The sequence below is a fragment of the Choloepus didactylus genome, chromosome 27 (genome assembly GCF_015220235.1).
Source record: "Choloepus didactylus isolate mChoDid1 chromosome 27, mChoDid1.pri, whole genome shotgun sequence".
NCBI lineage: Eukaryota > Metazoa > Chordata > Mammalia > Pilosa > Megalonychidae > Choloepus > Choloepus didactylus.
The window spans coordinates 2,422,505-2,450,211 of record NC_051333.1 but is presented as its reverse complement, the minus strand read 5'-3'; the positions used below and the strand labels follow the sequence as shown (position 1 = coordinate 2,450,211).

The following is a 27,707-nucleotide window of genomic DNA, read 5'->3' as shown; positions in this document are numbered from 1 at the left end:
GCCGTCCAAGCAGAAGGATCACCACTACCATGTGTCTTCAGGGTCATTAAAATCCCAACTATATGTAATTCTCAGAAAGGCGTCCTTCTTCGATAATGTCAGTGTCTCCTCTCTCACTACATTTAGCAAGTCTTTTTGAAGCCTGCAAAAAAATAAGGTAAAATTTTTTAAATGGTGTCCCATGCTAAAGCTAACTTTGTTTAGCCTCACGTTGGTACATCCCTTACCCCTTGCCTCACCTAGAGAGGTTGGGGAAGAGATCTGAGAAGGGCAACAGATCAGAAAGCCACAGGAAAGATGATAAAATAGACCCAGGGCAGGCCAGACTACTTCAGCTTGTGGTTGTCATAGTGTATAAATAAACCTAACGGGTTCCTCTCATTTGTATCATTAATCTGTGTATAACAGATTTTTGAAAAATAAAATGTGAGCATTCTCTTCATTGGGAAGGAAAATCTAGATACTAATCAGAAGTTCTCTCTACCATTCCTGCCACCTATACACAATGGAAAGGAGAGAAAATTTCACTTCCTGTGGTTGATCGCCACCCCAGAATTCTTAAAAATGCATCACTTAAGTGTGAAGTTTGTAACACAAAATCCCCAAGCTACAGATTTTGACTGACTTCCCAAAGTCAGTAAGGTTCCTTGGCATCTGAGATGATTTCTGCTAAAATGTACCTGTTTTTCTCTAGAAGAAAAACCACTGCTTGCCTTTCTGCTCTCTCTCCAACATGCTGAATGAAGCAGACAGTGCTCCAGATAAGTGGTCTTCTTTCTGTTCTTGGAGGGGTCACAGAAGGCTCAGTCCAACCTCGGTGCCTTTGTACATGCTAACTCCAACTTCCTTGGAACACCCCTACCTTTGTCCCTGGTCCCCTTCAGTGTGTGCTTCCTGACATGTGAATCCCAACCTCCTCTATCTCAAGATGAATTACGCCACCATCCTGGCCACTCTTGTTTTCCTACACCTCAACCCAGAGTTTCCCTCATAGTAATCGTGACAACTCACACCAACTTCATGTCTCAGATTTGTCATCTTCCCAACTAGAATGTCAGACCCATGTGGACAAGCCTCACATCCGTCTTGTTTCCTAGCATTAACCATGGCAAGCATTGGGGAAAAAATGTTGATGGGAAAAAAAAGGTGGAAACATTAGGAAAATGAGGGAATTCCCAGAATAACCAAAAGTCACCAGGACCATGCAATCCAATATGGTATCATTAGCCACATGTGACTATTAAATTTAAATTAATTAAAATTAAGTAAGATAAAATTCAGTTTCTAGTTACTCTAAGCCATTTCAAATGATCAATTACCAAGTGTCCAGTGCAACTAGTGTGTAGTCCACTAGACAACACAGACACAGACCATTTCCATCGTCACCAAAATCCTATTGGCCAGTTCTGCTCCAGGAGAAGACTGAATGCAGGATAAGCTCTATGCTTGTGTCAAAACCCTAGCTAACTCAGCCTTGTCTCAGCAGGCTCTTGGTGAAAGGGTCAGCGGGGATTACCCGAGCTTTCATAGATTACATGTTGATTTTCTCAAGGTGTCACACAGTGTCTTCACCCCTTCCGGCTTCAGGTCATTGCCTATGAGGTTTAGAGATGTCAGGCTCCTCCTGCTGCTGAGAACAGAGGTGAGATACTGGCAGCCAACAGGGGTCAGATTGCACTTCTCCAAGCTAGGGGTGTGGGAAGGAAGCATGAAAGACGGTCCTCTGAGATTGAGAAATTAGAGAGGAAAGCAATACATGATCTAGGGAAAAATACTGCTAAAACAGACTGGATAACTGAGTGCTTACCACATGCCAGACATTTGTCTAAATGTTTATGCAAAACTCATTTAATCTACATCTATCTTTAAAGGCAGATACTATTTTAAACCCCATTTGATGGATGACGAAGCAGAAGTTTAACTTACCCAAGTGTGAAAGGAACCATTTTACTATAAAGTGGATGTGAGTTTACAGGGCCTTGGAAATAGCTAAAACAGCACTGATGCCACATAATTGCAATTTTTATCTGATTTTTAAATTCAACAATACGGAATTTGAACATATGGGTGCTAGATATGATAAATACTATGATGAAGGTGACAATATATAAATTTAACACAGTGGAAATTTCCACCCAAATCTGTAAACAAATATGGCATGTGGCTATATATGCAAATTTTGATGGAGAAGAGTGCAGGGAAGGCAAGTTGGCCTTAGGAAGGAGGAGATTAGGAAGGGTCCTTCATAGTAAAGGTGCCATTTGACGGGACAGGAAGAGCTTGATATGGGGAAAACGTGGGCTCCAATGTCCAACAGACATGTCCCGATGTGTCAGGTCTAACACCTTTGGCTCCGTTTTAACCACCATATGTTGTCAAGGTCATCTTGCACCTGTGACAGAACTCCTTTAAGCTTCTAGACCAGTGTTTCTCAGCTGGGGGCGGTTTTGCCCCTGCATCAGGGACATTGGGCCATGTCTGGAGTCATTTCTGGTTGTCACCACTAGGGAGGCGCTACTGACCTCTGGTGGGTGGAGACCAGGGACGCTGCTCAACATCCTACAGGGCACAGGACAGCCCCACACAAGGAATCATCCAGTCCATAATGTCAATAGTGTTGACATTGAGAAACCCTGGTCCAGACAGTGAATATGGAACCCTCTGCACACAAATGCAGGAATCCCAAAAGATGTGTATCAACAGATATAGGTGCACGTGCCTCCTTTAGAGGCTACAACATTGGAGAATGGGGTCAAATAAAAGTATATGGAATACCAGGAAGGGATTCATCATTAAAGACAGTGCAATAATTGTTGCAAATGTTTTACTCACATTTGCCTCTCCTTAAACTTACCAAGAGAGCAAGGGCTTAAAACTAGACCAGATGTCTTTCTAAAGCATACGCATGACCCTAACTTACTTGCAGAAATCTGGTGGCCCCTCCTTTACCTACAAGATAAAGAATATTGTACCTGAATTTACTTCTTAAAGGCCACACAGAGAAGCGATGAAAACAATTGGCTTCAGAATCAGACTTGGCTTATTCAGCTAAGTGGGTCCCTTGACTCAGTTTCCTCATCTGTAAAACGGGTATACGAAAGCACCTACCTCCTGTTACCTACCCACTGGACGATGGAGTGATGACTTTAATGTGTTGCCCATTTCTAAGCACAAAGTAAGCATCCACACAACAGCTTGCCCTACAGAAATTTTTACACGGTTTTACACCCTTACAAAGACCCACCACTATGTTGCAACCATGTGTTCTTCATCATTCCCCACAAACCCACCTCTGAGCCCTGGCACGTGCTGTCGTCCCCTGCCAAGGACGTTCTCTCCCTTCTTTTCTGGGCCTGGGTGATGGAGGTGGGGTGGAGTGGGACCCGCTTCATGTTTCATCTAAAACCTCCTTATTCTAGGTATTTCATGAGTGAAATCATAAAATATGTGTCCTGTTATGTGTGGCCTCTTTCCATCAACAGGGTGTCTTAAGTTTCATGCATGTTGTTGCATGACTCAGAACCTCATGTCTTTTTAAGGTTGAATAATATTCCATTGTATGAATATTCCAGGCTTTGCTTTTCCAGGTTACCAGGACTGGGGGGCACAGGGAATGGGGAGTTTCTGTCTGGGGTGATGCAAAAGTCTTGGTAATGGATGGTGGTGCTGGTATCACAAGAGGGGGCATGCAGTTAGGACCTCAGAATTGTACTTGGAGGAGGTCAAAATGGGAAATTGGGTGTGATATATGTTATTACAATGAAAATTTTAAAACCTAGCCTCCTCAGCGAAGTCTTTCCCAAACTCCCGGGCGTAGTGGCTGCCTCGTTCTGTGGCTTCCAGCACTAGAGACTGACAACGCTTCAAGCACAGACCTTGCTGTTCTCCATCACCTGCTCACCCATCCCAGCCTCGTTACTCGTGTGGAAATGAATCTCCCCTTTATGGAAACAATCTGCCTCAGTAAACTGCTTCGTTATATGATTCCTTTTTTAAAGGTAAAGATGCATGTCCCAATTTGAAATGCGTGTAAGCCAAACTCTTTTAGATTTGGCACTGCAGTTAAGCAAAAGATGAGCATTTTCAAGAAGCTACAGGGTTTTGGTCTTTAGGGACATTTATAATCTGGCCTTGTGTGCTTGTGTTTATTTAAAGATTTATAAAATATTCTGATAATTAATATCTCATGACTCTAAAGTGTTCACTTGATATTCATTATTTGTACCTATTAGTGATTAAGATCTGGATGAACTTACAGGTAAATTCACTGGCTTCTTTTGTCCTTTTTTGCCTCACTGACTCCGCTGCTCCCAGCCCTGTAAAGGGTTCGGTTTACTGTCCCAGGCAGTGCTGCCCCACAGGCCTTTCTGTGATGATGGAAATGTTCCGTAAATGCACATCCAATATGGTAGCCACTCACCACACGTGGCTCTCGGCCATCTGGAGTGCTGCTACTGCAACTGCAGAACTGAGCTTTTCATTTAATTAATTTACTTTTATTGCCATGAGTGACTAGAGGTTACCAAGTTGAAAGGTTCAGCCCTACAGTTTGAGCAAATTCACATGCTCTCTCCCTATCAAAGAGGTTACTGTAGAAAGGAGTGTAGGCAGTTGTCATCCTAAACACACAGCAAAGTGTAATTTTCCTCCACTATCATGTATCAGTATTTAAAGTAAATCAAGAAGGAGCTCCAACAAAATCAGTGAACCACTTGAAATAGAATTGTCTTGTAAGATACCTAAATAGGCAAAAAGTTAACACCTGATGGTTAGAGACTTAGTGTCTAGATTTCTGTATCTCTGTTTCCTTATTGCAAACTGCAGATAATTTACCATACTTCAAAAGATTTCAGGATGGGATTAAAGAAGATAAACTATACAAACCACCCAGAACAGTGTGTGGCCCAAGGTAGGCCTTCAATATGTGTTGTACTCTTCTATCAAAGTTTTAGGGAGGGTAAAAGAATAGATGTTAAGGGTAAAATTATAATATTCTGATGATATCAAGGAAAAAAATTCAATATTCTTCTACGAATTTTATTTTGTCCCTTCTAGAAGCATTAAGATCCTAGAGATTGAACCCAAAGTCATGGACTAAGCAAGAATTAGCAGGGGACATGGAGGAGGGGCTAGAAATATTTGTAGCTGGTCCCTCTTTATGATTCTCCCTCTCTCTCTCTCTCTCTCTCTCTCTCTCTCTCTCACACACACACACACACACACACACATCATGTTTGCTATCCATTCTTGATGATTAGTTCTGCAATTCTGCCAAAGATTTATTTTTTTCCCTCCTCTAAACTCAGTACTTTCACAAGGCTTATAGTACTACATTGTACTTCAATGCAATGGTCAGCAAACTTCGTCTATAAAGGGCCATACAGTAAATATTTTAGGCCTTGCAGGTCATACAGTCTCTGTTAAAACTACTCAGCTCTGCCACTGTAGCACAAAAGCAGCCAAAGGCAATATGCAAAAAATAACGGTCATGGCTGTGCTCCAATAAAACTTTATGGATACAAACTTAAATTTCATATAATTTTCATTTGTCATGCAATATACTACTTCTTTTCCACCAACCATTTAAAAATGTAAAATCCATTCTTAGTTCACAGGCTCTCTGAAAGCAGGTGGTGGGCTGAATTTGGTTTATGGGTCATGGTTTGTTTTTATTTTAAAGTGCCAGGATGAAAGAACCAAAGTTTGCTTTTTTGCACCTTAAACCATCCGTGTCTTTAACAAAAAGAAAGCCTACGAGAGAGTCAAGTCCAGTGCCTTGGTGCTTTAACCAGCAACTGAAATCATGGCATTTACACAGTGGATTTAACAATCTCTGAATGGGGTAGCTACTTAACCCCAAAAATGCTGGAGATTCATGATGAGTTGAGTGGGTTCATCCAACAACCTCTTGCAAATTCTAACAAATACCCTTTCCAAAAACATTTCTAAGCTGTTGAATTGGCCAACCCCAGAACTGTCTACCTACATGAGAAATTGCTATTATTTAGAACTGCGTTTAGCCAAAAGGACAAAGGACAAACCATCTTTGTATGCTGAGCATGTATCACGGAGTGGTTAAAATCAGACTTCCCCTTAGACACTACAGCTTCTCAGGGCAGGGAGTGTGTTCCATCTCCAGCATTTTATATCCAAAATGTGCTGATTGAGAAAAAGAATATTTACAATGTTCCAAAAATGAGGGTAAAAAAAAAACATTCTCTAACTTTGAGCTGACCATCCAGCAGGAGAGATTTTTAAATGGAGAACTTTGTTCTTGCCATTTTTCTCCTTCTAACACTTTTTCTCGTTGCCTGGGGCTGCCATAATGAAGCTCCACAGACTGGGTAGCTTAAAACAGCAGAAGTGTGTTGACTCACGGTTCTGGAGGCCACAGGTCCGAGATCTGTAGGGCAGAGCCCTTCCAGTCCTCTCCCTAGCTTCTGGCGTCCCTGGGGCTTCCAGCTCCGCCTCCATCATCACACGGTCTCCTCTGCCCTCCTGATCAGGACCCAGTCTCAATGGATTAAGGGCCCACCCTTCTCCAGTATGACCCCATCTTAGCTTGCCTGAGTCTACCTGTAATGACTCTATTTCCAAATAAGGTTACAGTCTGAGGCACTGGGGATTAGGATGTCAACGTGTCTTCTGGAGGACACAGTTCAACCTGGGAACCTTTCCCAGGTGACCCTGTCACTATCCTCTCCCCACCCCGAGAGCAGGGAGGGGTCTTTTGCCAAGAACAGCACCGACTCACCCAAGTGTGCTCAGTGCACAACTTGGACGTTTCAGAGCCCCACACAGTAGTTTTACTCCATCATCCCGAAGATCATTTTTCCCAACATCCAAAATTCTCACATTATGACTGTGCTTGAGGGCATTAGCAAGCTCCTGACAGCTCTCCGTTGTGAAGGAACAATCTGACAAGCTGCAAAATAAAAACACACAAAGAGGAAAAAACAACCCTTGAGTCCTTGAGCTTTAGCTCTATGTACATCAGCCCAACACTTTCTTCCAAGGAAAGGAGAGAGGCCAAGGCCAGACTTCTCACCCCAAGCCCTAGAAAGGACAGGGAGCAGGTCAGGGGGCCCCGTGGGTCGGGGAGCTCCACTAGATTCCCCTGAGATGGAGAGAAGGCGGGGGAAACAGCCGCGCACTGCCTCCCTCCCCTGGCGTCTGGAGACCTGTCAGTTGCAGGGCTTTTCTCCATGACATTGACCTCCCAAGTGCCCAGAGCCCACGTGAATGTCACAGGACAAGTTGTGTCAGTCTTTGAGCTCAACATTTGAGCTGAAAAAGACACTAGGAATCTCACATGAGGGCAGATCTAAATTTCCAAGAATGAATTATTACATTGGAATAAATTCAAAATAATTAATCCAGGTCAATATTTGAAGGGTTGGGGTAGAGAGAAAGGGGTAAAGCGAAGGGGACGGAGTGGGAGAGACAAGGATCTCACGTCTACACCCAGGACTCGAACCCCATCAGACACTCAGTCATCTGTGGGTGGATCTGCGCGGCCCTCCTCCCCTCCACCGACCGAGGGGAAGGCGACGAAACCTACTCCAGGCTCTGCAGGCTGCAATCGGCACGACTCAGGGCTCACACAGAAACGTCACCCCCTCGTCTCCCGGGCTATTCTTGCTCAGATTCAGGTGCGTCAAACTCTTGTTCTGGAGGAGGGCACCCGACAAGTGCCTGCAACTGGGGGCCCCAAGCTGGCAAAACCACAACCTGCAGGGCAAGAGCCACACAGAGACGGAATCTCAGAAAAACAGCCGGGAACGGGCACCTCCATCCCTCCCTGGCGTTGACCCTCGGTGGCTCCCTGCGTCACATCTCCTGATTTTCAGACCTGGATGCTGTGGGCCCCCCCGCAGGATACACCAGACATCTCTGCCTACCTATCCCCCCCCACTCCAGAAGTATACAACTGTAGGGCCAGGAATGCAGCAGTTAGTGATCAGACTTAAAAAAAAATAAATAAAGGAAAAAAATCAAATGTCCCTAAGGCAGGTGGAGGCAAACCCCAGGCCCCGGGCAGTCAGACTAAGTTCAAATCCCACGCAGCTGATGACCTAGGGAAACCTACCTTCTCCCTTTCAGTCTTTACTTCTTCCATGCTAACGTGGAGTTTTAGTGGCTGCTCAGAGTTGTGGATTAAATGAGCCACCAAATATAGTGTTTAGGCAGTGCCTAGCAAATAGTAAGTGAGCAATACATGTTACAATAGACATTAGGTATATAATACATAGAGACGCTATATAGCCTATTATATAACACAATATGCTGTATTGAGATTTTAGATAATATTTTCTATATAAATATCTTATATGATATAATCATTATACATGTATATTAACTTTTTAGTTTATATTACATGCATACATATCAAATACCTATTCACATCCCTGTTCTCTGAGACCCAATGTGAAGTGAGTGCTGCTCACTCGTGTCCTCCTTGGTTCCGACTCCCAAGTCCCTAATTACCCCACTGCACACACATCAAGACCATGAGGCTTTTTTGTTCTTTTATACTCACTGGCAAGTGTCCGATGCCAGGAAAACCCAACCCCCCCGTGCATTACAAACCTGCACCGGAGCAGCAGAATGCGGCTGGAGAAGCAGAGCTCTGAATAATGTCGGCTTACATCCTCCGCCGCTAGTGGACCCTCATCACTGCCCAGCAATGCCCTTGGGTCCCAGACCCCTCCATACATCCGCCGACACAGCGTCTCCACGGGGTTCTTCAGCGGGCATCTCAAGCTCCCAGGTCCCATCCAAACTCCTCACACTCCAATCCCCTCCCGCCTCCCACCTCCATGTCAGCAAAAGGCACCACCCTTCACCCAGCTGCCAGGCCCGATGCCTGGGAGATCTTGGTGACTTTCGCTCCTAAACCTCCTCCAATCTACCAGCAAGTCCCACTGGCTCTACCTTCAACTATATCTTGAAATCCTACTGCTTCCCCGAGCCGACTCTCTAATCTCCTGGTGCCTGGTTACAGGAGTAGTCACATAACTCTCTGCTTGCACTTTTGCTCCTGCTGTGCATAGTCCTGGGTGATTTTTCAGAGTATGCAGATTATATCACCCCCCAACTCCCAAACCTCTGACGAATTCCCGTCTCACCCGTCTCAGTTTGCCGGGCTGCTGTAACAAGTATCGCAGGCTGGCTGGCTTGAACAACAGGACTCTTTGGAGGCTGGAAGTCCAAAAGCAATCAGCAGGTCCTGCTTTCCCTGAAGTCTGCCGTGTTCTGGTGGGGATGGCTGGCAGCCCGTGTCTCAGCCGCTGTCTCCACCCCATGGCCGTCGGCCTCCTCCTCCTCACTCCTACCACACGTTCAAACTTCCTGTGCTCACAGGACTCCGCTCATACCGGATTAGGGCCCACCCTGATTTAGTTGGGCCTCATCTTAACTGATAGCATCTTCAAAAATCTCATTTATGAATGGGTTCAAATCCACAGGACTGGGGTTATGGCTTGACCATGTCTTTGTGAGACACATGATCCGATCCATGGTGCACCCCAAGCAAAACACGGCTTCCTACGAGACTCAGGTACTCCAGGCATCTTCCTGCCTCTCCATTTCACCCCCACCTCTGTCCCCCTCCCTCCCTTCACTCTAGCCACACTAGGTTCCCAACCTTGGGTCTCTGCCCCATGGTTCCTTCTCTCTGCCTCGGGTCCCTCCCTTTCTGTATCTGCTTAAGCATCACATCCCCAGATGGGTTGTCCAGAGAAGACCTGACTGGGAAACCACTTTCTGTTGCTGACTCTGCTTTGTTTTCCCTCATATCAGAAACACTGAAATATTGAACACTGTAACCTTCACAAGGACCAGAAGCTTGTCCGTCTTCTCCAACACCCCAACTTCTGTGTCTATCTCTATGTCTGACAACAGGAATTCAGACATTGGTTGAATGAAATGATCATGATTTTGTGGTGTCCTTGTTAAAAATAAACTTCTTGACAGATGCCCCCTTCCCCATAATTGATTCAGCAATTCTGGAGTTCTGCTCAGAACCTGTGTTTTAGAACAATGCCCAGCACACACTAAATACTCAATGAATGTGAGTTTTCATGATATAAATGGGTCCCAAATGAACCCATTGTTCTCCCCGATGCCTACCCCCATTAGAGCCATTTCCAAAACCAGAACCAGGAAGGACTTACACCAATCTCTGTAAAGTACACTCGGGGTGAGCCAGGGTAGCACAAAGCAGCCTAATGCCATCGTCTTGGAGCTTATTAAATCCCAGGCACACGCTAGTCGTTCTCTGGATGCTGGTGAGGAGTGAGGTAAGATCCTGACAGTTGGCTGCCGACAGATTGCATTTCTCCAGCCTGTAGGATGTGTGGACACAGAGCAAGACTCAGACCCTCAGCCCCTTGGGCCACACAGCTGGAACCCAGACACATGGAAAGATTAAACTGGATAAAGAATAAAAGCTTTAAGGAGGAAGAAAGGGTAGGTGAAGACAGGTTTTCTCAACCTTGGCACTACAGAGACTTAGGGCTGGATCATTCTTTGCTGTGGCGGCAGGTCTGTGTATTGTAGGATGTTAGAAGCATCCCTGACTTCTACCCACTAGATGCCACAGCATCCTCCTCCAAACTGTGACAACAGGACACTGCCAAATGTGCCCTGGAGGCAAAATCATCCCCAGCTGAGAATCACTGGGTTAAGAGGAGACTGGCAAAACAACCCCACCCAGAGTGGGGACAAAGCTGGCCAAGATTGAGAGCTAAGGAGAGAGATGAGAAGAAAGAAGCAGAAAAGTAATGTGTCAACACGATAGATAAAACTCAGTAAGTGGACTCCCAACGCTCCCCAAAACACATGCCCGGGGCCTCCCCAGTCCCACCCTCAAACGTGCAGAGAGAAAGCAGCATGACTTATGACAGCTCCCTCAAGGGGCACTTAGACATCATCAAGGGCCTGCTCAGTCTTTTCACCCCAAAGTCAGACTGACCATTGTCCCCCAGGCTGAGAAAGCTCAAGCTCTGGTTCTTGCTGAGCACCAAAAAGAGATGACGACAAACAGCAGAGGTGAGGCCGCACAATTCCAACCTGTCAAGGGAGCCCCAGGGTGAGCAGTTGTCTCGGGAATAACTGTCTGCATCCATAGGCCAGCTTGATCCATGAATACAGTCAGACTTCCTCCCCGTCCTCATCCCTGCACAGGCGGACAGCCCCAAGCCATTGCTGCTCGAGGTGGCCCACCCGCCCGCAGCATCAGCATCCGGGAGCCCCTCAGAAACAATTCTCAGGCCGCGCCCCAGGCCTGCTGGATCGATGGGGGTGGGTTCCCAAACTCTGTGTTTTAACAGCCCCCTGAGTGATTCTGGTTCACAGTAACGTTTGAGAACCACATCTATACCTCTAGTTTCCTCCTGCTCCAACATACCTGTAAGACTCATTAAAAACCTTTCAGTGACAGATTAGGATATTTCCCTGAATATGAGAAGTAGAGGAGGGATAGACAGAGGGGAAGGAGGTGGAGGGAGAGAACAACATCTTTCTCATCTCAAAAATGGGGAGAGCCAGAGTCGTCATGACAACTGAATGACGACGTGTGTAGACCGTGCGGCACGGTGCCCAGAACGCAGTGAGTTCCTTAATAATCAATGTCCACATGGTTTCCCCTAAATAAATCACTGCCCTGAGGGCAGGTACTCCACCTTGTTAATCTTTGATACCCCAGGTAAAAATATAGTGCCTGGAAATGCTGTAGGAATTCATTCAACTAATATTCATGGAACACATTTGAATGGGAGAGTGAAGTCAGAAGCAGAATGTAAAAAAGTCTCAGTCTTTTGGAAATAGGTTTTTTGTAAGCATTCTACATACACATGCTAAGTTTTTTAATAGATAAAAGGCAATATTCACTCAACTACTTAAATCTGAACCATGTTAAAATTTTACAAAAAGCACAGTGAGCAGGATGCTCACTGCTCACAAGTGTAACATGGGAGAGAATAGACTTACGTGTAAATAATAAAAATTCAAACCAAAAAAGTAAATGAATAATAGGGGGAATGGGTTGTTTTGGTGTTCCTTTTTACTTCTATTTTTATATTTATTCTTATTTTTATTATTTTTTTGGAGTAATGAAAATATCCAAAAATTGACTGTGGTGATGAATACACAACTATATGATGATATTGTGAACAACTGATTGTGCAGTTTGGATGACTGTATGGTATGTGACTGTACCTCAAGAAAATTGCCAGAAAAAAAAATACTGAAGCAAATATTTTTTAAAGAAAAGGAGAGAGACTGAGGACATAACTGACAGGACTCTCTCTCTCTCTCTGCGTTCTTCACTGTCTGTAGAAGGACTGTTTTTCTCAAGGGACCTCCAAGTTACGTGCATCACTGTGGTCCAGGAGAAAGAAGGCAGAGGAATCATAAATGTTTGAAAGATGCAAACAGCACAAATAAAAATACTCATTGAAAGTTAGTTACACCTAAGAGGGAGCTTGCAGGGCAACCCCTAGCACAGAAGATACCTTTGTGCAGATCAGAAACAAGTAGAGTCATCTGGCAATTTGAAGCAGACACACAAATCTAGAAGGGTGTTGAAGTAATTGGCACACCTTAGATATGGTACCAATGAATGGTGCACAGTCCCATGCAGCAGAGCTGGACTCTCACTAGAAAAGAAGTTTCCTAAAGCTGGGGGACAGTGCATTCCAGTTTGCCTGGTTTAGATGACAAACCCTCCCTAAAGCCCCTGAAGTACCATCATACACAAAGAAGTAGGCTGAAAGTCATGCTGATAAAAACTCATGAATGGAAAATCTACATGGTTATCCCGTCACTTGCTGCAGTGGCTTCCCTGGCGTGCAGAAGAGGGAACACAGCTGGCCTGAGATGCTCTCCTTCAAAAGGTCTGCATGCAAGGTTGGCCCTTGGCTGGTGTCTGGGAACTTGGATATTTGGAGGGTTCCTACCACATAACTGTTAGGCATGGCTCCCTAGCAATGTGCTCTCTGCTGATCACCTGCTTTCCTTCGGGGAGTCTGCAATCTTGGTATGTGCCAGGCAGAGAGAGGGTGCCGACGTGACCAGCCCCCAGTGGAAACCCTGGCACTGAGTCTCTTCGAGCTTCCCTGTTAGAAGGGAAGCTCACATATGTTGTACAACTTGTTGCTGGGGAAATTAAGCGAGTCCTGTGTGACTCCACTGGCAGAGGATTCTTGAAAGTTTGTGCCTGGTTTCCTGCCGTCTTTGCCCCCTGCACCGTCTCCCTTTGCTCATCTTCCCCTGCATCCTTTTGCTATAATGCTCATTCCCTTCAGTCCTCCCAGCGAATCACTGACCCTAGGGGACACCTGAAGCATGTGAAAAACCGCAGACTTACCATAGATACTTGAGGCTGCAGGCTGCATGCCTCAAGGCTCTAAAAATCAGCCTGGCCACGATAATCCCCAGATTATTAGAGCTCAGGTTCAGATGGGTCAGCTTCCTGTTACCATTAATGGCAAGTGCAATCTCCCTCAGAGCCCTCACGGGGGTCATGGATTTACACCTGAGGAAGGAAAGGAGCAAGAAAACTGGGGGGGGGGGGGGGGTCTGACCTCCAGGCCCAACATCTGCTTCTCACCTCACCCTCCACCCCACACATACACACCCCCTAGGGATGCACTGGCACAAGAGGCATTAAGACAAGGATGTTTCGTCATGGTAATGACGTTTGAAAAGGAAATCTAAAACAGACGCCCAGAAGAGTCACTAAGCTCAGCAGGATGTATGAGTCAAGAGTCAGTCTCTTTCTCTTTTCTTCCAGAAATCCACCATGAAGAGGCCACTGCCTTTCCCGCCAGGGAGTTGACACCCACCCAACCCCAGAAAGGCCGGGTGAGGGAAATGCTCTTCTCTTGCTTTCTCTTGAACTTGTTTCTCCTTATCTTCAGGGCTAAGTGATTGGAGCAAATTTGAGACAACGTTAATTTTAAAAAGGCAGCTTGAGCCTGCTTCCCATGTGTTTCATTTATTTATTCCCATTATTTAGCTCACTCAATACATTGAGGTTTGAGGAAAGTCATCATCATCAAATCTTTTGATATTAGTGGTTAACTCAATGCATACGTCTAACTTTTAGACCTTCAGGCATGACACAATGGAGGAAGAAGAGGATGGAATTAGTGGCCCTAGACTCCCGAGTGTCCACCCAAATTCCATCTCAGTCCAGCTCCAAGTATTACTCACTCGGTCCTTTATCAGAAACAAGGCTTCTCCCACAAGGTCCGCTCTATCTGCTGGGGTTTCCCTATCTGCAAGCCATATTCGAGACCCTGTTATAATTCTTTTTTGCAACATGCTAGAGGACCAGTGGCTTCAGTCCAAAACTACGCCCCGTCTCCAGTGAGGGTGCGCTCCCTTGCTTCTCTCATGTACTAATCTGGCCTCCTTGCTGCCATCTGAGTGTACTAGGCACGTTCTCCCCCTGGGGCCTTTTTGTTCTTGCTCTTTCTCTGCTTGGAATGCTCTTTCCCCCGGTACCCACACGGTTCAATCTCTCCCTTCCTTTAGGTCTTTACTCCAGTATCTTTTCAGCAAGGCCCTTCTGGCTTCCATATCAAAAATTATAAACCATAAACCAAAAAAAAAAAAAAAATTAATAAAGACAAAAATAAAATAAAATATACTCAAAAAGTAAACAAAAAAATTAAAAAATAAAATTATAAACCAGCCCCCTCCACACATACCCATTCTGAGTCCCTGACCCAATTTTCTTCTTCTTCGGGAGATGTCACTGTTTTCTATACTGCTTATTCTGTTTGTTTGCCAACCCAGTGTAAACTGCACAAGGGCAGGAATTGTCTGATTTGTCCACTACTGTAACCTCAGAACTGAGGGCAGTAACTGACACATGATAGATGCTCAAAAAGGGTGCTTTGCATGAATAAATGTCCTGCCACAAACTACTTAACTTTCTTTAAGACAAAAAACACTCCTCACGGACTTTGAATGCCTTCAGTTTTTCTCCAGTGCTTTGCCCCCATTGTTTCCTAGAGGTTTTCTAACCCTTCACATCTGGCTCAAAACAGCTGCCTCATTCAAAGGTCTTAAGAAAAATTTAGTTTGTCTATTTGTACCTCAAGTGCAAGATCACTCATAAGGGATTGTCATTTTTAAAATTTCAACCTACTTTGCTTAAGTAGCAGTTCCAAAAATACAAGTAGAGTTTTTAAATTTTATTCTTACAAGCACCTAGCTTATTTTCTGGCAAACAGAGACTCTCTGAGGCCATCAAAAGAAAGAACCTGGGCTATTCTCCTATGGGATTCTCTTGAACCGTGAAGAATCTCACACTGACATGAGTTTTCAGAGCTTACACTTTGGATTTCTTAGTTCAGCACAGAGAATCTTCACGGATGAACCACTAAGCTTGCTATTACTCAGGTTCAACTCACTCACATTTCCATTTGTGCCAAACATGGAGCAAATGTCCTGCCACTGACGTATCCTGGAATCAACACAGCTTGACCTTATGAAGGAGAAAGACACACATACATACATACATGCAGAGAGAGAAAGAGAACACCTAAATGTATTGAATACTTACTACTTCAGACCCTAGACCACTCATCTTACTAATATTCCAAATTAAAAGGGAATTAGTCTTCTCAAAGCTTTAATTTTTCCACCAAAATAGAACTGATATTTGCTGTATGTTTGAGAGTTAAACAAGAAAGAACATGAGAACACATACCACGCTTTCAGTCACTGGTATAAGTTAGAGGCAAGTAGATGTCTTAGCACAATCCCTGATACATAAACCCTCAGTCTTCAGCACCTAAGAGAGAAGATCTACCTCTAAGTATATCAATTAAATGTAACCAGTCAATCCTACATGAAAGCTAAAGGAAGATATTCTGTCAGCTTGGAGCTTATCTAGAATGTTTGACCAAACATAACAGTTGATCAAATAATAACAAAAACAGATTTCCTGGCTCTTCAAGGTATAACTTGAGTAGAGCCTGTGAAGGTGGGAGAAATTTGGGGAATAAATGGGTTAACATTACTCACTCTGGAGTTTTGGAGTCAGAAGCCAATTGCCTTTGAAAGATGGGACCACTGACAGAAAGTCTTAGCTTATTTAACCTTTGACAGTGCTTTAGGCAAAATGAAGCCACTTGGAGTTCCATTTTCCTGAAAATATCAACGTCAACTTCAAATATGTGAACCAAAAACTGCTTTACAAAGTCTTCCTCCTGAGTCTCACATAGGTAGTGAAAAATTTGTAGAGATTCAAATTGGATAGAGGCAGTTTCAAGCTCATAAAATTCTCCTGCCCACTCCAATAATTCATCCTTTATCCTGGGAGATATTTTACAATGCAAAGTGTCCTCCAGTTCTCTTGCTAGGTCTTTTTGTAAAAGACCAAATAAGAAGAGAGCCATTTGATTCCAATAGATATTTGTGTCAATCAAGACATCACTCAGTAGTGCCCTCAATTCTTGATACTTCGTAGAACCACGAAGGAATCCCTCAGTTCCCACTAGTACATAGAACATGGCGGCAAAAAACTCTTGGAAACTTGAGTGAGTGAAAGTAATGCAGTCCTTGCAGTCACTGACCTTTCGAAGAATATTCAACTTGAAGAGAGAATCAACAACAGGTGCTTCCAGGTGCCAGTGCTGGGTATCCTCTTTGTTAAATGTGAAGGTTACGGACCACATCCCCTCTGCAGCCAGAGAGCAGAACGCCCTCCATCATTCTGGCCAGCTCTGATCTGCCAAATTCACATCAGCAGTTGCAAACAAGTTGGAGAAAAAACAGGCATACAGGCTTGGGGTGGTTTGGGCACTCAAACAGAGAGCACCATTTCTCACCTTCTGCTGCTTAAGACTAGAACACACGGTCCAGCACACCATGGGAGCAGAGCACAAATTAAGCAGAGTTTCATGTCTTCTTAACCAATGCAAAATTTTCTTGGCTTCTTTTTGGTCTCCAAGTTGCCTGATGAAGTACTCCTCCTGGTCTGCCTGCATGAGCACAAAGCATGGATTCACCAACAAGTTTTGAAGATCTTCCTTACTCACAATCCTGGTGGTGATCAGTAAGGTAGCCATGGGAGCCAACTTTTTCTTCAACAGGCTCACTAGGAGTCTGGTCACCAGGAGCCTCTGGTGCCAATCTGTACAAGGAGGGCTGTCGACTGAGTTGGAGGGTACAGTCATTTCCTCAAAGCCATCGATGATGAACAGCAGCTTCTCAGGCTGAGACATGAGCTCTTTGATGGGGGCTTGAGAGTTGGGCCAGTCCAAGAAAAGCAGCTCAGCAAGGGTGGTCTCTTCCATCTCTTTCATTTTATGGCAGCTGAGATAGAAAACATAGGAGAACCTGTGCTGAAAGAGACAGCCCTCTGCCCAGTGCAACATGGCCTTCATCACCAGCGTGGTTTTGCCAACCCCTGCCCTACCCTCCAAGACTACTGTGTGAGCCAGAGCTCCCGCCCCGCTGGGATCCAGGAGGCTCTTCAGTTCTTCATGTCCCTTCTCTGTCACACTGCGGAGATATAGATGATCTTCAGGCCAAGGGATATTGTTCCATGTCACCAGTATTTGAGCCTTCATCCTCTCTCTGTATTTTCTTCTGTGACCTAAAACGGAAGTGAGGCAAGAAAAAAAAAGACACATAACAGTGGACAGAATGAATTTTAAAGTTAGGAATAATTCAATATCAGAGTTCATATGTAAAGCTCTAAACAAGATAAATAATCACTGCCTTCAAGGATATTTTTGGTGAAGATGTAGTGTGCAGAGTTGCAAATGGTAGAGATAGCTTTCCATCCACAGATGAATGGACTTTTTAAAATGTGGTATATTCATACAATGGAGTATTATTCACCATGAAAAGGAGTGAATTTCTGATAACATGCTACATCAGTGAACCTTGAAAACATTTTGCTAAGTGAAAGAAGCCAGACACAAAAAGACAAATATTATATGATTTCACTTATAGGAACCATCTAGAATAAGCAAATGCATAGAGATAGAAAATAGATCAGAGATTACAGTTATTACTTAATGGGAACAGACTTTTTGTTTGGGGTGATGAAAAAGTTTTGGTAATGGAAGGTGGTGATGTAGCACAATATGTGAATGTAATTAATGCCACTGAATCACACAATTAGAAAGGGTTAGAATGGCAAACTTTATGTTACCTATATGTTACCATAATCATATTTGAAAGCAGAGACAGTTAAATGGCTTGATGATAGATACAAATGAAAAATATGGGGTGCCATGAGAGGAATAGAAAACGCTTTTAGAGGTGGGGAAGTAGAGGCTTCAGCACTGACTCTTGGCACCTTAATCTCGAGCAGAAGTCGGTCCAAGACGAGAAGAAGACGCTTTCGGGCAGGGTGGACAGCAAGTGGGAACGCCCCAAAATAGGAGTGAGTACACTCTATGGTGCATGACTCAGGGGCCTGGTAGGGGGAGCTCAGCTGTAGGAAGGGGCTAGACCAGGAAGAGCTTTGTTGCAAAGGAGTAATGAGCCATAATTTACATACTTCAAAGTTCACTGTTCTAGTTGTATAAAAATGTAGCTTATGAGGGGTGACAATAGGATTGGGAAAGCCATAAGGACCACACTCCACTTTGTCTAGTTTATGGATGGATGGGTAGAAAAATAGGGGAAGGAAACAAACAGACAAAGGTACCCAGTGTTCTTTTTTACTTCAATTGCTCTTTTTCACTCTAATTATTATTCTTGTTATTTTTGTGTGTGTGCTAATGAAGGTGTCAGGGATTGATTTAGGTGATGAATGTACAACTATGTAATGGTACTGTAAACAATCGAAAGTACGATTTGTTTTGTATGACTGCGTGGTATGTGAATATATCTCAATAAAATGATGATTAAAATAAAAAGTTCACTGTTCTGTGGAGAATGGGTTATGGCACATCTTTGCATGAAAGGAAATAGGGAGACAAGGTAGGAAGCTACTAAGTTATCTCAGTGATACTGATAGGGTAGAAGGGGGTAGTAGAAATAAATGGATTTTCAATATATACTGAGGGTAGACCCAATAGAACTATTGATTTAGAACAAGGGGGTCCCAAGGAAAATAGAGTTATGCAAGTATCCAGGTTTTTTGTTTGAACATTTAGGTGGATGATGATTTTGTTCACCAGGAATATAATACATACATACATACATACATACATATATATATATAACATATATACACTTTATATATAAAGTTCCTAGTGGAAAAAGCATGAGAGTAATATATGAGAGCTGCCTTCAAATTTTCTTCAAGATTTAGAACTGACACTTATAACTGTGACACTTTAGCAGTGTTTAATTTCTTTGAACCTCAGTTCCTTTGCCTACAGCTTCCAAATAACTAGAAAACTTCCTTTATCTGCTGAAACTAAGTTACACAGATAGGCCCTAGATTCCTTCTCAGGGGTAGCATTCTGTTCAGATAATCAAAGGTCTCTGAAGGCTAGAATTTCTCACATGTTCAGACGTCTAGTGCTTTAACCCACCACCAGAAAAAGGACTATTATCTTGGATTGATCAAATCACAAAACTTGATCACTGGACTTTTGAGAAATGAATCTCATGTACCGAAGGAGTAAAAGGATAAGATCTGCTCACTCAGAACAGGTCCAACCTTGTCTCTCCGTTGCTGCCACTATTTCTCTTCAATGCAGCAAAAGGGTTTGGTGGTCTAAACCTCCATTAGACCCAAAATTGTTGTGAGGGTTGTATCAGAGGTGACTTCACTGATCCTTTGATCTGACTAACTTGGGAATGAGTCTTGTCATCCAGAAGTTTTTTTTAAAGCTGAGTACAAAAGCATCATACATAAATTCAAACAAACAAAAAAAAAACAGTTTGGGAGAAAATTCTTGCAATCCATGTAACAGACCAAGAGCTCATTTGTACATGCAAAGCACTCTTACAAGTCAATAAGAACAAGCACCTAAAAGAAAAACGTGGATGGGGGATTTTGCAAGAAATGAAAAGGCTAAAAGCAATTTTGCAAAAAATTGATAATGTGCAAGAAATGAAAAGGCTAAAAGCAATTAAGACTTTCAACTTTCTAATAAAATGAATGCAAATTAAGTATTAAATTGAAGCAATATTTCTATCAATTTGGAAAGTATTTGAGAGAATCTGTGTTGATAGCAGAACAGAAAAACAGACACCGACAGTATCATTGGGGATATATTCCACAGCCTTTCAGAGGATCAGTTTGACTTCAAAGTTTGGATTACTTATGGTTTTTGCTCTAGGAGTTCTTAACTTGGGAATTTCTTCTACAGAAATACTTTGAGTGCACAATATGTAATGGATGTCTATCAAAGCATTGTTTTATAATTAAAAAAAAACACACCTGGAAACCTAGACTTCCATCAACAGGAGAGGAGCTTAAATATCAACCATGACAGTCATACAAATGGATATTATGTAGCTACCAAAGAATGAAGTTGATCTGCACTTATATAAAGATGTATTCAAGATATCAAGTAACAAGAAGTCAACACGAAACTATGTGATCTAATTGATGAATAAAAGCTAGAAGAATGTAACAGCCAAACTGTTAAAAGTGGTTACCATCACAGAATTTGTTATACAGAAGTTGGGAGATTTTTTTTTGAAATATTAAACACTTTGTACCTTTTGTATTCTTTACTTAATCATATTCCTCTGACTAGAGAAAGAGATTCCTGATATCTGCTACAACATGTATGGATGAACCTTGAAGACATCGTGTTGCATGAAATAAGCCAGACACAGAGGGACAAATACTGTATTATTATATGAAATAAGCAGAATAAGCATATTCACAAAGTCAGAAACTAGAATACAGGTTACCAGGGGCCAAGGGTTGAGGGAAAGGAAAGAAATTGCTTAATGGATACAGAGCTTCTGTTTGAAGTGACAAAAATTTCGGTAGTGGATGCTGGTGATGGTAGCACAATATTGTGAATGTAATTAATACCATTGAACTGTACTTTTGAAAGTGGTTAAAAGGGAATTTTTTAGTTGTATATATGTTACAACAAAAAAAGCTTAGGGGTAGAGAGGGGTAGGGATAGAATGATATAGAAAATGTGTCAAAATGTTAAAAGTTGGTGGGTCTGGATATTTAGGTGGGGTGTATGTTGGAGTTCTCTGCATGGGTTTTATATTATTTTTGCAACTGTCCTACAAGTTTGCAATTATTTCAAAATAAAATGTTTTTTTAAATAATTTTTTTAAATTTTCAAATAATACACAATTACTAAATAATATACTTAATGGAACTTAGGGTACAATGTTGAAGAAATCTTTCAAATTATAGCATGAAAGCAAAGATGGAAGAATAGGATAGAAAATTAAAGGTTAATCCCAGGAAACACAACATCTAATTAGAGTTTCAGAAAAAGAGAATCAAGAAGGAATGACCAAGGTCAAAGAAATAACTCAAGAAAATTTGAGAACTGAGGAACATGAGTATTCAAATTCAAAGGATCCACTTAATTCCCAGCCCAGGAGGGGAGGCCCACAACCTAGACACACTGTGAGATTTCTAAACACGAGGATAGAATTAAAAAGTTTTCCATAGAGTAAAAGATAGGTTGCATACAAAGTAGGAATCAAAATGGCAAGAGATTTATCAGCACTGGATGCTGGAAGACATTTGAATACCACCAACTTTGAGGGAAAATTACTCTCAACATGGAATATAGCACTCAAACCATACATCAAACATGAAGGTACAGTAAAGAAATTTGCAAACAAACAAGGTCTCAAAATTACCATCTCATGTTGACCTTTCTCAAGGAGCTGCTATAGGATGGGCTTCTATGAAACAGTGGTAAGAAAGACACAGATGTGAGATTTAGGAAAACAAAAAGGGTGGCAACATTGCAGAGTAGAAAATGGAATCCAGGAGTAAATAAAGTTCTAGAACAAGAGCTACATGGCACCAATACAAACTAGAGGAGATGGTGGTGCTTCAGGAAACTGTCTACAAATAATAAATAAAGGATTGGTGGACCCTGCTGTGTTTGATTGCATTATACTTCCCAAAGAATTTTGGATAATGAAATGATAATTGTATAGAAAACTAAGCAAGAAGTAAGTATTAACTCAAACAGAAACAGAACTGTTCCCCCAAAATGGTATGTATAGTGAGTTGAATGGTAGCCATAGAGATATATCCATGTTCTAATCTCCAGAAACCATGAATATTACCTTATATGGCAAAGATGTGAAAAAATTTAAGGTTAAGAGGAGGAGACTATCCTGAAGTATCCAGCTGGGCCCTCAATGCAATCACAGGTTTCCTTAAAAGAGAGAGGCAGAGGGAAGAGGAGAGAATGTGGCCACAGAGGCAAACATTGGAGTGACGCAGCCATGAGCCCAGGGGGGCTGAAGCCCCAGAAGATGGAAGATCAAGGAAGACCCTCCTTCCTAGAGCCCCTGGAGGCAGCACTGCCCTGGTGACACCTTGATTTTTCACTTCTGGCCCCCAGAACTATGCAAGAATACATTTCTCTTGTTTTAAGTCACTTAATGTGTGGTAGTTTGTTACATCAGACCTAGGAAACTAACACAGCCTGCAATCACAATTTGTTACTCAAATCAACATTGACTTATAGCCACAGGACACTAAACACTGATTTTGTCCCCTTCCAAAAAAATAGATGGTAACTTTATTGGAGGACAGAAGTGAAGAGAAACGCTTATCTACTATGAAAAAGTCAGTAGATGATTGATTGGAAAAGTAAGAAATAGAAGTACATGTTAATCATTTGTGAGCATGGAAATAAACACCAAAAGTAGTAGTCAAAAGTAAAATGTGGTTGCTTCTCTGGACTAGAACTCAAGGGTTGAGCAAAGGATTGATGCTTTTCATTATAGGTTTTGTATTTCTGTGACTCTTTTTTAATTATACAAATGTATGTGCATATCTTTGATAAAACTAAACTTAATATTTAAATGCATGTATTATTTTATAAAGTAAAAGTATTCAAAGGGCCATTCATACAAAAGAAGAGATATCTATTAATGCAACAAAAATGAAGTTGATAATTAGATATGTGTCTATGATTTTAGAATGGAATAGAGACAATTTCCAGTTTCTGGTAAATTATTCTTCACTAAGTGCTAGATGAGCTAGTTAGGAAGATTTTTTTAATTTCATATAAGAAATTCAAAAAATTTTCAGACTACAGGGCAAATATGGATCTAATGAAATGAACTTCTCCATCAAGCAATTTTTCCCTGATCATCATAAAGAAGTGTACAAACCTATCTCACCTTCCAGAATTTCTGATTCTTCTTGGTTTGGATCTCGTGGCTCTTCAGTCTGCATATTCTCTCAAATAAACAGCGATGATGGGTTTTTGTAATAACCCAGGCTGTAAACATGCAGGAATGATGGAGGCTCCCAGTGGAACCAAAAATTTATCTGCCAAGCTTGTAATTGAAGAGACTGAAGGAATCAGTTTCTTAGGCTCCATCAACCAAAATACAGACCATGTACAAAGCCTGAATTTCCATGACTCAGAATCTTCAATACCCAAGACATTGATATGGAAGATTCAATGTAGCCAACTCCCATCCCTACTTCTTAGAACTCACTTCTTTGTTTTGGAGCAGAAGTGGTATGTGGTTGAGCACAGAACCTCAAGACACTGGCTACCTGGGTGCAAGTCTCAGCTCTACTAGTCATCAGCTCTGTGACCCAGATCAATTTACTTAAGCTCTCTGTGCCTCAGTTTTCTTGACTGTAAGACTGAAATAGCACCTCTTATGAGTGTAGTGAAGAGTAAGTACAAATGCACAGAAAGCATTAAGATCAATGCTTGGCCTGTAATAGGCACCAGTAATAGGTAGGGATTATTTTCTAGAGGTCTCAGATACAGTTGGTTCTACTATAAAGTGACATAGGCATTCCAAAAAAATCACCACATTAAGTAAAATTGAGCAACAAAAACCACAGGGCTAGGTGGATGGGTGGATGGATGGATGGATGGATGGATGGATGGATGGATGGAAAAAAGGATGGATGGAAAAAAGAATGGCTAGATAGATGGAAAATGGATGGATGGGAAGGAAGGAAGGAAGGAAGGGAGGGAGGGAGGGAGGGAGAGGTAGATAGAAAGAAAGAAGGACTGAAAGAAAGAAAGAAGTAAAGAAGTAAAGAAAGAAAGAAAAGAGTGATCAAATTAACAAAATGCTAAAATGGTGGCTCTGGGTATGTTGGAGGAGGGTATGTTGGAGTTCTCTGTATGGTTTTTGCAACTGTCCTATATGTTTGAAATTATTTCAAAATAAAAAGTTTAACTAAAAACAGTGTTTTATGGGAAAATAGAATCCATTATACTTTCCTTTAAAAGATAGGAACTTAATAAAAACAGGAGCACAGTTTTACACATGTTAAATGGTTAGGGAGCACATACTATAGTAAATATGACACTTTACCTTAAAAAAATAAAAAACCCTAGTTCACTTGTGGTAGTAGGTGTGGGAAGGGTGGCAGCTTGTGGGTGTCTGTGAAGTGGTGGAAGGAGTGAGACCTGAAATCGGATGGAGGTTATAACACCCTCGTGTGGGATGTGCAGCGTGTGGCTCATGCCCAGGTAGCTGGTAGGTGTTCAAGGCACGCACTTGTGTGCGTTCTGTGTATTCCTACATGACTTGGCTTAGCTATGTAACCGTGAAGTTTGGATTTAACAAATGATTATAATTACTGAATCATTGTGCAGATATTTCTTTTTACTTTATGATATATTAGAGTGACCTGAGGGAAATACCTGAAATTTCTGAATTGCAATCCAGCTGCCTTGATCTCTGATAATAATTATGGAACTATATAGTCTTTATTTTGTGATTATAAAAACCTTGTGACTGACCCTCGCTTGTACTCCTTTATCCTGTTTTTCAACTCTAGAGTCTGTTGATCACTAAACACAGCCCCTAATGTTTATTAGTGAAGGGTCCTGGGTCAGCCGAAAACTAACCCACTTCAATTCCAAAACTATCTTGCTAAATGAAGTTGGATCTAACCAATATTGTGCAGTAGCTTAGACTTTAACCTATAAGTGACCTATACCTCATTATAACACTAGAAATCACACCCATCGTCATATTAAGGCTGCCATTTTCTTACATACATTCTGTAACTAAGCATGTAATCAATCTATGCATGCTCAATAATTAGATCATGTCTAACCCCATCACCTCAAGCCATTGTGCTCATTATCCTAAAATCTGCCCAGCCTTTGATACTATAGAACTAGAGTTACTGGAGTTTGGGGAGATGGATTTTTAGGCCAATAGGCTGTCTGCTCTTCTGCTTCATACTTAGCAACTCTTACTCTCTTTGAAACCCTAGTGTCTCAGGAATTGGTCATTTGAGCACACTGGGCAGAGAACCCACCACTTTTGATCAGTATCAGCAATGTGCAGTTTACTGCATTCACCTTGTATTTCTCATAGACAAAACTATGCATAAGCAAAGGTGAAATTTGTGATAGGCTCAAACTGTTTGCTAATACATCAACCGCACTGGAACAAATTTACATTTTCAAAGCAAGTCTTAAAGCAGAACTGACTGTACTTCTTTCACTTCCCCCTTCTTGCTTTTGATCACCATTTCATCCCAGGCTAGAACTTTAAATCACTTTAAGCCTTCATAGACAATTACAGAATTTCATTCTTAGCAATTTGGGATGGCCCAATAAAAATTCAGCTGCAATCTCCTTGCTCCCGTGAGCACCAGACAGACCTCCTTCTCTCTCTCCCCCTCATTTCTTCTTGAAAACCAGTCCCACAGCCCCTAGCCCACTCACCATTCATCTCTGCTCTAGCTTTCTCACCAAGTGAGGTCAGATTCATGTTCTCAAAGACGCTGAGGACCACCTGCCATGCCTGCCATCCCGGGAAGTGTTCACTCAGAAGAAAGAACAGATTCCTGGGATCAGCGGCTTTCATGTTTGCCCAGGGAATCGGCCGGAAGTTCCTAAGCAACAACTGTTCATTCTGGAGGCAAAGCTTGCATTCCTCCAGCTGATACTGATCCAGGGTGGTCAGATAAGACAGGAGCCCATCATGGGTACAGTCTTCCACAGAAGCGGTGGCAGACGAGCTCCTCTTGCCCCACACAGGAGATTCCGCGTTTCACTGAAGAACGTTTGCATTTACAAAACAAATAAGACCTGTAGAAAAGTAGAGTTAAAATCATAAGCCATGACTATTACCTCTTCTAAAGCTGTCAGGTTTGTACATTTACTCTGTTTATTTCGTCTCTTCATAGCACTTCTCTCTAACCATATTTGTACACTTATTTAGCTGTCTCCCTTCCACAAGAATGTCAACTCCATTTGGACAGATATCTTGCCTGTCTCATTCTCAGCTATATCCCCAGAACCTAGCCTGGCACAGACGAGGCACTCAGTTATAAGGAGAAGGAATAAATAATGCTAAATATTTACTCTACACCATGAAGTGTTACCCTTATTCCACTCTCCAAACAATCAGGTACATTTATTATCTATATTTTATAAAAGTGACAATAAAATGACATCTATAAATTCCTGCAAAGAGAAAAGAGTTTTTAAAAACCTGCCAACCGAGATTCTATGTCCAGTGACGATGCCCTTCAAAAATGAAGGAAAAGAGTGAGGATGGGGGAATACAGTAGAGTAGGAGGTGCCAGGAATCAGTCCCTCCACTAAAACTACTACAGAACTGGCAGGAACTGTCCGAAATACTTTGCAACACTGGAGTCTAGGGAAACACTGTGCAGCATCTATAGAGGAGCCAGAAGAAGAGGCTGGCAGATCATCATGAAGACCAGAGAGCTTCCCTGCAGCGGCCACCATCTCCCTTCCCCCAGCCCCACGGCTGGCAGCAGTGGGAATGGACCTCTAGCTTCTGGTGCAGCTTGCAGGTCCCAGGGTGGGACAAGAAGAACTCCAAACTCTGGGAGTGTGTGGTCTGATCCCAGATCTCTACCTTTGATCAGCTACTTCAAATCACTGTGGCCAGCTGTGAAGGTGGCCATTGTTGCAACACCGGCTTTGGCAAAGGCAACAGAGGAATCTTAAAAACAGCAACCTTCTTCAAAACTACAGAGAATAGTTAAAGGGCTGCATTAACCAGGCAAGTGCAATTAAGAAAATGCAGCTTCAAAAGCCACAGGAGAAGCTCCTGGTGCCCTTGCTAGCCCATCCCCCACCCCTTCACAACACAGGGGTCCCTGAGCCTGTTTCCAGAGGGACCAGGTGGCCCCTGTGTACATAGTGGGGTACCAGCATGTCAGCGCCAGTCTGTCAGGTGGCAGTCTGAGAGACTGATCCAGGGATCCTGTCTCAGGCTCATCCACCAGAGTTTCTCCTGACTGTAGAAAAGCCCTTGCAGACAGAGAGCAGGAACTGTGTGAGAAACAATAAGTTGAAGCAGCCTGGGGCAAGGCACCACCTGCAATGAGTCACTCAAAAGAGCACCCAGAGCAGGGAGGATGCCTGTTTCAAAGGAAGTATGGGGGCCTCATCCAAACTCCTTTAAACTGTACATGGGGAATTCCTAAGGTGGGCTTCTCCACCCCAGCTCCATGCAGGCTCAGGTAAAACAGAGAGGACCCTGTACTTCCTACCTGCCTCAGGCTGATCTACTGGATAGGAGGGCTAAACTCTGAAGGAGACCACCAGCCAAAGCAGAGCCAACTGGCAAAG

At 42.7% G+C, this 27,707-nt stretch overlaps 1 protein-coding gene across 1 annotated transcript; it reads right to left on the bottom strand.

Moving 5' to 3' along the window:
- Nucleotides 1–122: 122 nt before the first annotated feature.
- Nucleotides 123–26,285, bottom strand: NLRP13 (NLR family pyrin domain containing 13). The gene is given in 12 exon segments (XM_037820513.1): nt 123–142; nt 1,560–1,687; nt 6,755–6,925; nt 7,562–7,598; nt 7,601–7,731; nt 10,176–10,346; nt 13,370–13,537; nt 15,329–15,499; nt 16,042–17,617; nt 23,287–23,346; nt 25,824–26,124; nt 26,232–26,285. Coding segments are annotated over 12 exon segments (2,988 nt in total).
- Between the last annotated feature and the right edge of the window lie 1,422 nt (nt 26,286–27,707).